Source organism: Lytechinus variegatus, chromosome 19, assembly GCF_018143015.1.
Source record: "Lytechinus variegatus isolate NC3 chromosome 19, Lvar_3.0, whole genome shotgun sequence".
In the NCBI taxonomy this organism is placed as follows: Eukaryota; Metazoa; Echinodermata; class Echinoidea; order Temnopleuroida; family Toxopneustidae; genus Lytechinus; species Lytechinus variegatus.
In genome coordinates this window covers 4,912,460-4,924,169 of record NC_054758.1, presented here as the reverse complement: position 1 = coordinate 4,924,169, position 11,710 = coordinate 4,912,460, and the positions used below count along the sequence as shown (strand labels likewise).

The 11,710-nt window shown below is 39.5% G+C and overlaps 1 protein-coding gene and 1 pseudogene across 1 annotated transcript; both read right to left on the bottom strand.

Moving 5' to 3' along the window:
• Positions 1–1,105: 1,105 nt before the first annotated feature.
• Positions 1,106–6,631, bottom strand: LOC121406229 (annotated as a pseudogene).
• Positions 6,632–9,698: 3,067 nt separating this feature from the next.
• On the bottom strand, positions 9,699–11,018 carry LOC121406228 (ATP-dependent DNA helicase RecQ-like). The gene is made up of 2 exons (XM_041597250.1): positions 10,654–11,018; positions 9,699–9,894 (listed from the first exon to the last, which is right to left on the bottom strand). Exons 1-2 carry the CDS (start codon positions 11,016–11,018, stop codon positions 9,699–9,701), a joined length of 561 nt encoding a protein of 186 aa, XP_041453184.1.
• Between the last annotated feature and the right edge of the window lie 692 nt (positions 11,019–11,710).

The window sequence follows — 11,710 nt, the reverse complement described above, 5'->3', positions numbered from 1 at the left end:
CACACCAGAAAAAATTGAAAATTCGATAAAGCTATTAATGAATATTTACAACAGGAAGATAAATTGAAAATATAAAATCTAGAAGAATCTAATTTTCCTAGCTTTCCTACCCAATTCCCTAATTTTCTTTATTAATTTACTTGATTTATATTTAGCATTACTTAATCTACAATAATCCCTTTTACGTGCTGCATGAATGGTGTGATCCCCATTGGGAGTCGAAGGTGTCTAAATAAATCTGTTGCGACCATTCTCTGCGCCACAGTTGAACGCATGGTTGACTGCAGTGCGTACAACACGTGGACCTCTCCACAGGTGTTTAGGACACCTTTTCCAGATGAGAGCATTGAAGCTCTCATTCTGGTTCTGGGTGATACCTGGGAGGCATCTCTCAAGGAGATCTGGATTACTGAGTCGCGTGAATGAAGGCAACAGCTCTTTGAGAAACACAGGGTCTAAGTGATTCTCTCTGTTGACCTGTTTGCCTGTCTTTTTGTACTCACACCATCCTTCTTTGGGACAGTACTGGTGACGTACCGTATCCCGTTTTTTCTCATTTTTACTGAGTGATACAGGATTGCCAGTATTGCCTTGCGCATCTTCTCTACAGCCCTAACCTTATCTTCTTCATTATCTAATGCCCCCTTATTACTATAACTACGTATTGTTGCCCTATATAATTTACTTAATCTTCCTATTGATAGTGTATCTGATGTTCCCCTTAGTCTGCCCTTATCATGCCCCACCCTCTTACCATCACTTAACAATTCACTCGATTTATCTTTACGATACTTATCTAATGCCTTATACACGTTTCCCTACATGCCCTACACACTCTACCTTATGTACCTTATGCCCATCCCCATAAATCTCCTCTACACCCTTAAAAGCACTACTATCCCCATCGCCTAACATGTATTTAAATCTTAATTTATGTTTAGTTACTGCCCTACTCCATAATGTTTTAGCTCCTGCTGCTTCCATAGTAGTCCAGTTTGGACCTTGTTGTTTGGAAGTGCCCTTTCCCCAAAGCTAACATAGAGGGCACATGTCTCCCAATCTCTATTCAGCGCCAATCTACTCATCTTGAGTCAAGATGAGTAGATTGGCGCTGAATAGAGATTGGGAGACATGTGCCCTCTATGTTAGCTTTTGGGAAAGGGCACTTTCAAACAACAAGGTCCAATCTGGACTACTTCCATAGCCCCACTAGACCCACTATGACCCCTATAACACTCATGCTCACTCTTCCATTTCTTATACCTATCCCATCCCTTCCGTGCATTGCATTCCTTACATACTTTTGACAAAACCTCCCCAGTATCTAATGATATCACCACCCCCACCCCATGATTCGACGTGTGCCCACGCTTATGCCATGTACCGTCATAGACACTGCCACATCCACAATATCCTCAGGTCCAATTGAGGGGTCTTCTTCTCTGGCCTTGTCCCTCAGGCGCTTCGCAGCCTCCCTCATTTGCTCCTCAGATACCTGTAATATAAAAAAGAAGAAAACCCACCAAGAATTAGTTACAAGATTGATATTTGATCAGCACAGGTCATAAAGATTTTTTTGGCCAAAAATACATTATACACTGCATGATAAATATTTTATACTCTATACGTAAGATAAGATCTAGATTTTATAATTATTCAGATATTTGATTGGCTCAGTATGAGATTATTGTCTTAAAGTGAACACTGCATCACATATGAAAATTAGCTTATAACAAACTTATCTAATCTCCTGATCAGAAGCTGTTGCCACACATTTCAAGTGCCGCTGATAGCTCCGCTGTTCAGGTGGTGGTGCCGGTCTCATGATGCTGGAGAGATCCGCCAAGCCCACTCTCCCCAGTCCAACTTCAGATGCTGCCAGGACTGCCTTCCTATTAATACTGGCACTTTTGCCATCTGGATGGCCTCGAAAGACATTTTCTGAAGTCACAAAGGAGAACTCGGCACCACACTCAGAACACCGGAGAACGATGTTGGTATTCAGCCCACTTCACTTAGGCTCGTCTTTGAGAGGGATGAGGTATCCTGAAATATAAACACCATGCAAACACATGTTCATTAGTTCATTCATATTACAATCATGACAATAATCCTTTGTCAATATTGCATGACAGATTCATAAATATCATGCAATAGGATTATGTTCAGCCTTGTTCTATCATGCAAAGTAATTGGTAATCTATAACATTCTTGTGATGGAATGTGCACCGATGGCGACGTGATGCCATGCCGGGCACATTGTTTGTCATGAGCAGTAGTATGCACTTGAGTTTGAAATACAAATTAAAAATCTCAATCCATACCGTTTTTGTCTCACCTGCGAAGCAAAGTGAGACTATAGGCGCCGCTTTTCCGACGGCGGCGGCGGCGTCAACATCAAATCTTAACCTGAGGTTAAGTTTTTGGAATGACATCATAACTTAGAAAGTATATGGACCTAGTTAATAAAACTTGGCCATAAGGTTAATCAAGTATTACTGAACATCCTATTAGAGTTTCATGTCACATGACCAAGGTCAAAGGTCATTTAGGGTCAATGAACTTAGACCATGTTGGAGGAATCAACATCGAAATCTTAACCTGAGGTTAAGTTTTTGAAATGTCATCATAACTTAGAAAATATGTGGACCTAGTTCATGAAACTTGGACATAAGGTTAATTAAGTATCACTGAACATCCTGCATGAGTTTCACGTCACATGACCAAGGTCAAAGGTCATTTAGGGTCAATGAACTTTGGCTGAATTGGGGATATCTGTTGAATTCCCATCATAACTTTGAAAGTTTATGGATCTGATTCATGAAACTTGGACATAATAGTAATCAAGCATCACTGAACATTTTGTGCAAGTTTCAGGTCTCATGATTAAGGTCAAAGGTCATTTAGGGTCAATGAACTTTGGCCGAATCGGGGTATCTGTTGAATTACCATCATAACTTTGAAAGTTTATTGGTCTAGTTCATTAAACTTGGACATTAGAGTAATCAAGTATCACTGAACATCCTGTGCACGTTTCAGGTCACATGTCTAAGGTCAAAGGTCAATGAACTTTGGCCGAATTGGGTGTATCTGTTGAATTACCATCATAACTTTGAAAGTTTATGGATCTGATTCATGAAAGTTGTACATAAGAGTAATCAAGTATCACTGAACATCCTGTTCCAGTTTTAGGTCACATGATCAAGGTCAAAGGTCAATGAACTTTGGCCATGTTGGGTTTTTTTGTTGAATAACCGTCATATCTCTGTAAGTTTATTGGTCTAGTTCATAAAAAGTGGACATAAGAGTAACCATGTATCACTGAACATCTTGTGCGAGTTAGAGTAGTATTCAAGTCAGCACTGCTGCTATATTGAACCGCGTGATGCAGGTGAGACGGCCAGAGGCATTCCACTTGTTTACAAAATATTTATCAGCTTCAATCCATTCATGGTTCTCTTTCAAATTCCAATGCAGTTTTAACTTGTTTACATTTAAATTTTGATGCTAAAGTATTGACCACAAAAATAAGACTGCGCTGCATGTGCAGTAGATAGCTTTGCCTGGCTGCAATAAGACACAAAAAATTCGTAAATAATAATGAATATTTTTTACTTTAAATTAGATGTTTAACACATAAGTAATGCCTGATTTAAAAATATCTCACCTCCTGGACACACATGAGCCTTTTGAAGGGCAGCTGTCAGAAGAGGTCCACTGATATAATTCCCCTCCAAAGCCTGACGCAGATTGGTATGAGTGGGACCAGGCTTGGAATTTAGTGCAGCAGGGGAGTTATTCAACTTTAGCTTCCTTTCTGAAGCTGTCTTGGGTGATGGATCTTCGTTTGCCTCTTTCCTGGCCTTTTTGATGTCTTGCCACGGGATTCCATTGAATCCTTCTTCGTTTTTTTACGTATTTCTGTCATTTTTTAGGCATACTGATGAAAATTGTATGAATGATCGCAAGGATGACAAATCACTGCTCCAACATGTGCTGATATTGGACAAACCTCACATACAGATAGCAGCAAACACTGCAACATTGAGTGTTTCTTTGAGAGCAGAAAAACTCTTTCAAATGATACCTTACTCACTGTAATTGATTGGCAAATCAATAAAGAAATTATGACAGTTCAAAGATTGAAAGTAAATATGGCATTTTGTTTATTTATAGAGCATACAAAAGAAATTAATTAGGGGTATTAAATTGGGTAATTAAGGGTATTTCTAGTGCATTTTTTATACCCAAACTCTGGATTTAGCTTCTCTAGATATTAATAGATCAAATAAAAAAAATTAAAAAATGATTTTTTTTCTCAAAATTTAGCATTTTCCCACTTTTAATTAATATGCTCTTTGGTACTTGCATCCATGTCCTCCAATTCCTGATCTTGAAGGTGAATAATGCAAAGTTGTGATTGTTCTGGAAACAGTCTGTCCTCCTTTTCGTCATCAGATTTAATATTAATGACCATTTCCTCATCTCTTCATAGTGCAGGATGCACCTGATGGGATCCATACCAACACGCCAACTTGCCTGACAGGACAATGAGCAAGAAGGAGCCCGTGGATTGTGCATCAGTGCCTCAAAATAGAGTTGTTTGCTTTATGTGTTAGGTCTTCTTACTCAATTGAAACAATCCCAACTTTGAAGATACCTTTACTGTTGCCTCTTTTCTTTGTAATACAGAGGATTAAACCAAGTTTTTCCTTTGTTTAATTCATCAATTATGATTAGTTGTCATTCGTTTCATGAAAATTGGTAACCCTTTTAATAGTGATGCACTCAAAAGTACGCCATTTGCCCTTTGGAAAATGAAAGTGACGTCTTTAAGTAATTGATAAGAAAAAATATCACATATCTCAGTAGGTCCTTAAAATAGATCTTCAAATAGCGGGATCGGTGGTATTGTACTTTAATGCATATTTTTACTTCCATAGTCATGATTTTTATTAAAAATATTAGATGTCCATTTCTTCTCTTTGCTTTGCTGCTATTTTTCTCTCTTTCTTTTCATTGAAGTCTTTAATCTTTATGGTTTCCCAATTATGACAATGTTGGAGTTGTTGTTTTCTTGCAAACTGTTCCCATTCTTGGCATCCTGGATAGAAAAAAAGAAAGAAGCAGTGAGGGTCACATGATTACCTTAGATGGGGAAGCACCAGTACTTTTTTGCTCTCCCCGCCTTGGCATATTCATAATCCCGCCCTTTCAGGCCAAGGAATTCCTTAACTCTTTCCTGAAACTCCTCTTCTGTCATCCGACGTGAAACTTTTAATTTCTTTGTTTCAATTCCACCTGTATTAATACATTAAAAAAATAATATGAAGACAAGGCGGTTCAGAAACCACAAGACCCACCATTTTTTACCATTATCCCTAGATGACCTTGGACCCCATCCTCATTGTCTCTTGTCTTATCAGAGGATGTTTGTTCCTAGTTTAAGCTAAAATGATGAAAAATAGAGAAAAGAAAGCAAGTTGAACAAAACCTCACCATTATCGTCACCCATGTCGACGCTCTCGCCATCAACACCGGCTTGAGCCACAAAAACTGGCTCAGTTGATGACCTGGGCCCGTATTGCATAAATGAAACATGCTTAAGTAAAAAATCTAAGCATTTTGTCTTATTTTTCTGTCTAAGCCAAAATTCTTAGCCAAAACGCGTATTCCATAAAGAATTGGCTAAGAATTTTGTCTTAGAATTTGGCTAAGAATTTTTGCCTGACTAAGACAGATTTGGGATGAATGGCTAAGTAACTTTTCTTAAAAATGCAGAGTCTGTATTCCATAAATACTACATGGCTAAGAATTTTACCCTAAATTTAAGACAGTTGTGAGCTGTCTTAATTGTTGGTTGCCGTATAGCATAAACAGAAAAGATGGCAGACAGACAAGTTCATCCCTTTGGATACATATACCAATGCTGAAGTTATCAAGCCCGATTGATTCGACAGGGACAGGGAAGGTATTCTGTACATCACCAATCTCATCTACGATGACATTGCCCTAGAGCGAATCGAAACTTTTAATTGAGACGGTCATCTATTGGGAGACAGTGGGTATCCTTCTCGACGATGGTGAGCTGATTGCCACTGTAAGGAGTAGAAAATGTTCCACACCAGTCGCTCATATTTGTCTTGTCTTTCCGTTTTTTTTTTCATGCATGAGTGACGCTATGCCGGCCGAGATTAGAATAGCAGTCGGCTGGCCGATATCTGACTTCACTTCTTGTTGTGTTTGTTTTCTTTGTTCGAGACCGTGTGTGTGATTAGTAATCACTAAAAATGTTTCCCATTTTAATTCACTTTTATCTGATTTAAAGTAATAAAGCTTACAATGTTTCAGTCAAAATCTGACCAGAAACCTAATGTTTGGCCTGCTGATCGAATCTCGATTTCTTTTAATTATTTAACCCCCAGGGCGGCTGGATAGAGTCTAACATTTTTTTTATGTTAAGTACGGGGGTGGATATACCGAATACATGTACATTTACCAGATTTTATAAGTCTATATGAAAAAAATACAATGAAGGAAAGAAAAGAGAAACCGTTGCTTACCTGTCCGATCCATTGCCCGTTTCTATTGATGTAGATTCTCTTTCATGGTGCTTGTTAAGTTGTGCCATTTTTTCTAAATTTCTAGCACCGATTTCTTCACCATGGGGTTTGCAGCATTTAGTTCGAGGGCAATTTCGGCCCACACCTTTTCTTTCTCTTGGAAGGTTACCCTAGAATTGGATTTTGGTCGCAGGATATCTTCCCTGTCTCTTATTTCATCGATTAGTGTGACTTTCTCCTCCTCAGTAAAATTTGCTTTCCTCTTTACCTCCATCTTGATCGATCGTTATGATGAGATTTTTGCTTCAACACGTAAAACGCATAGACACATAGACTGAACAGGATGAAAGAGACAAAGTTTTATCGCCCAAAACCTATCTGAAATACTCAGCTTTTTTTTTGTTTTGATATCATATAACATGGCACTGATGTGGAAACATTTGAGTCTTTTCATATTTCTTGCAATTTCATTCAAATTTGTTCAATGTTTAGTTGGACTTCTTGACAGTACTATCTAAACAAGAACATGCTTATACAGAAAAAATTGTGTGTTTAAGAGTTCTATGACAAATGATTCCCTGTATTCACTTATTCTTTTTGTTTTTATAGCCGCCTGGCTGCCGCACATTTAGAATTTTTCTTTTCTTCATGGAACTCTGGCTGTTAGGCAAGCAACGCCGCTTGAGGTCCTGAACTTCCAACTTCCTGAAGTTCCAACAAAGCATTTTTGTTTAATGGAATGGGCCTTGAAATAGAAAAAGAATATTGTCGCCTTTTATTTCATTGAGATTTCGGGGTTTAGAGCGTGGTGGTCCTTATCTCCCACCTTGTTAACTGCTATCCGACTCCCACAGGCCTCCCCATGGGCCAATATATCCTTCTCAAAGACACCCTCCAGAAGTGCGAAGAGAAGGGCTATCTTTGTCTTCCCCTTCTGAAAGGTTACCTTCTTCTTGAATTCTCCTATGATTGGTACTCCATCTTCATACAAAGGGACAAGTTCCTAAAAAAAAGTATTTGAATAATGGCTACAGTTCCATTATGGCATTTTACCCACCAAAACTGCTCTTTTTGTAGCCTAACAAAAGACATTCATCGACTTCCTTCATATAGATTATCTCTTTCATTTAACAGATAACATTGTCATGAATATAAAACTACATGTACAAATATGGAATAAGCAAACAAAGCACAAATGAAGCAAGTTGAACGCCTCTTACAGTTTTGCCTGCATGCATAACCTGAGAAGGGGTGTTTCACAAAAATTAAAGTCTTATTGAGAGTTGCACAAAAATGCACAATTGTATGTGTAAAAAAAGAAATCACTGCATCGATAAGAAAAAAAATCATGCTACGGTAAGAGGATATTGTCCTGCTGCATATGTGTCCATCTGCTGTTATTTAGATCATCAATTCTTCGGGGACAGGAATCTCCTCTCCATCATCTCCCTCCTTGAATCCAATGTAATTTCCATCTGGTGCAGGGAAAGCCTCATGGATCCGTGTGACAGCACAGGCAGGAATCACCTGAAGGATGCCCTTTCCCAGGTAGCGATGGACCCACTAGGTAAATAGCCTGCAAGCTACGTATCTCTGGGAACTGGAAAAAAGGAAGAATATGATTACTGACGTTGATACTGAATTTTACAATCATATAATGCAAGTGTTGGAAAAGAGCATGGTATAGACTCTGCAGCTACAAATAAGCTTAGCAGTAGCGGTGGGTAGATGAATCTTCTAATATTACATGCATCCAGTGGCGGACCATGACCCGGAGGGGACAAAGCATTGGAAGGGCACAGCATTGTTCACAAACAATACAGTGCACCTCCAATGCTTTGTCTCCTCCAGGTCACGGTCCGCCACTGCATGCATCAATGGCAATGTAGCAATTTCTGATGACCTACATGTACAAATTATTTTTTTAAAAGGTGGTGGGTTTACGTCTGAATGTGTCCAATGTCTGGGCATGTGGTAGAACATGTTTTGGAAAGTGGCAAGGTCGCAAAGATATTGTCATTTCATTTTGCAGTTCAATTACACATTATCAAGCACTTCAGGCAAGTTCCTTCGATGTCCTCTCGAATCTAGTCTGGCGACAAGGGCGGTTCGTAAAACTACTCTCTCGAGGCATACTTTATGAAAGTCCTCGTGTCTTACAATGCAAGTTATTCTTTCATCTCGAAACCTATCACAGTTGTCCACTTCATGGCTACAGCGACACTGAATCACTGACGGCATGGGCACACAGCTCCCACACTCTTGCCAATTCTATTCGGAGCTGGTACGGGGTCAGGTCCAGGTGGCGGCACCGATGGAGCCCTTGCTGCATTTGCCACTGGCCTGGTGGTTATCTCCTTGTCATTCCCACTGATGGTGACGTCAACTTGGATTATCTGTGTGGAGAGAGGTTCATCAGCCTTTAAGAATGTTCAAAGAGTACATGTAAGTCTCTGCTAGATATAGTTCGGGTAAAGGAGTTTATACGGCAGCTGCCGAAACTAATTCATCGGCAATTTCTCTGATGTAAAAAGTCTTTGCTGTGAAGAAGTAATTCGTCCCATCTATCTTGCTCGAATTGTACTTGTATGTTGTGCTGTCCATGTCTTGAGTAGACAAAGAAGTCACACCATTTACGCTTCATTACTCCCATTTGAAATTGTATTTGAGAGAAATATTGGTGGGACTTCTTTAGACCAACAGTCCCATCATCTGATGCCTGTAGGAATTCAACATTCTCTGGCGAAGGAAAGGTGTGTGATGCACTAAATGGGCACTTTATTTCAAGTACGCCCTCTCCACAGTACTGGCAACTCACCACTCCATCTGGACTTGCCCCCAAGAATATTTGTGTCTCTGATACAAAAAGCCCACTCTCTACCACTGTCAGCTTCCTGTGATGAGCTCGCTGGGATGTATTTGATGTATGCTGTATGGAACATCTGAACAAAAGCAGCAGATGACGTAGGCAACTCACTGCAAAAAATTGCATACAGGTCAGGTACAAGCTTCCTTGATTGGCAATAAACAATGGCACGTTCACACCGCTGTCCCTTGGTCTTCAGCTCATCAATCAGAAACTCCATGCAATCGGCGACATCTCTCATTCTGGTCTCCAACATGACATGTTTGATATCAATTGGGTTTATCTGGAGACTCCACGATAGTGGCATAGTTCCTCATGGCCAAGCTGTGTGTAATTTGCTTCCTTGCCTCTGTTGTTGCCGTTGCTGTCATAGCAATGACAGGGACTGATGGTAGTGTTGACCGTATCTCTCCGAGTTGGCCGTAACTTCCACAGAAAGCTTGTGTCTTCCCTGATGCCTGACCCCTGCATATAGAAAGAATAAGTATGCTTAGACTTAATACAGATGACACATCAGGATGAAAAGTCAACAATGTATGAATTTGTAATGAAAATGTTGAATATTTTTTAATTAGATTTAAATGTATGCATCTAGTCATACTGTAGAAACTTTTAAACCCCAAAATTAACATGTAACTGACAGAAATTGGATGATGTTGCAAAAAATAATTTCCAATGGTCACTGATTTTCCCCTTTGTCTAAGACTACATGTACATTTACATTCATAGTAACTTTAACATTATTATCTCCTTTCAAATTGTGGTTTTAAGACAAATTAAAATGCAAATCCACCCAAGTAAATATTGATTTGAAATCAAACAAGCAGTCAAAATTTTATAAAAATAGAATATTCAAATCTTCACAAAACAGTTCACAAAATTTTAATGGTGTTATAAAGTATTCGATGTCTAGAAGAAGGTCTCAAACGTTAACGTTAGATCTAGATTCCAGATCAAATTTTTCATGATGATACCATGATAACCAGGTTACCTAGATCTAGTTAACGTTACTTAGTTAGAGTTAGACCTGACGATAGCACAGCAGACTAACTGAAATATTAAGCTGTAGATCTAGATCTAAACTCACCATCTCGTAACACAATGACTCTCATCAACAAAAAATCCACATAGTTGCTGTTGCACAGAGTCTGACTTCAAAAATTCTGATCCTGAGTCTCCGGTCAGAAACTCGGGAGAAGACATCAAAAGCGAAATCTTGCCCACGATATTTGCTCTCTAAGTTCATCGGTCAGTCCACTACTTATGTCAGCCGCAGCAATGCCAAGTTCACCAGCTCTGGTCAGTTGATCTTTAATAAGGGCCTTCAGTGGCATGACAACAACCACAAAATTACTGTCGTCCTTCTCTTGAATTCTCTTGATGTATTCGCTACAGAATGCCGCTCCTTGGAAAACAACGCTCTTCCCATAACCTGTTGGTAACCCCATGAAAACATCGTGCCCTCTTAACATAGATTCAAATGCTTTCTCCTGCTGTGGCTTGAGAGTTGATATTCCCAACTTCTTTTTGGCATACACGATGGAATCACGAATGATGGAAGAATCGACACAAGTTGTTGTTGTTTCCATCATTGGAACAATTAACAGAAAGCCCAGAATTGACGATATCAGTAAGCATGTATCAGAAATCAGAACTCATTTGGAATCTAAAAAATCAGAACTCGTTTGGAATCTACAAATTGGTAAGCGCCGGTCTACACACAATTTGAATGTGCCGCCGTATATAGCGTATATATGTAGGCACAGTACCACCACATTCGCACTGCATGCTTTGTTTTTTACTGCACACAACAAACAAACTCGCTAGGAGGTGGGAGGGACTGGTTTTATTGCTTTGCTTCAGAATTTTGAAGCAAGGTCGTAAAATGAACTGAATGGAACTGGACGTTTGTGGAGGTAGGTGAAAGTCGGGCGGGTATATTATGTGTGCGGTGAATGCGTGCAGGGTTTTCCAAACAAATAACCACGAACGTCCAGATCTAGACTAGTCCAGGCGGGCAACAAGCGCAGTTCTCAACACCGCACGCTCCAGACAAACTTTTGAAAAATCTTCATAATCTATCACACAGTTCACAAACAGAGCCAAAAAATGATGGCAGTTTCCTATCTCGTGGCAACATATGCACTCCATTTACGTTGGCATCACTGTTCAATTTCCACAATTGCACCAGTCAAGACAAACTTTTGAAAAATCTTCATAATCTATAACACAGTTCACAGACGGAGACAAAAATTGACTGCAGTTTCCTATCTCGTGGCAA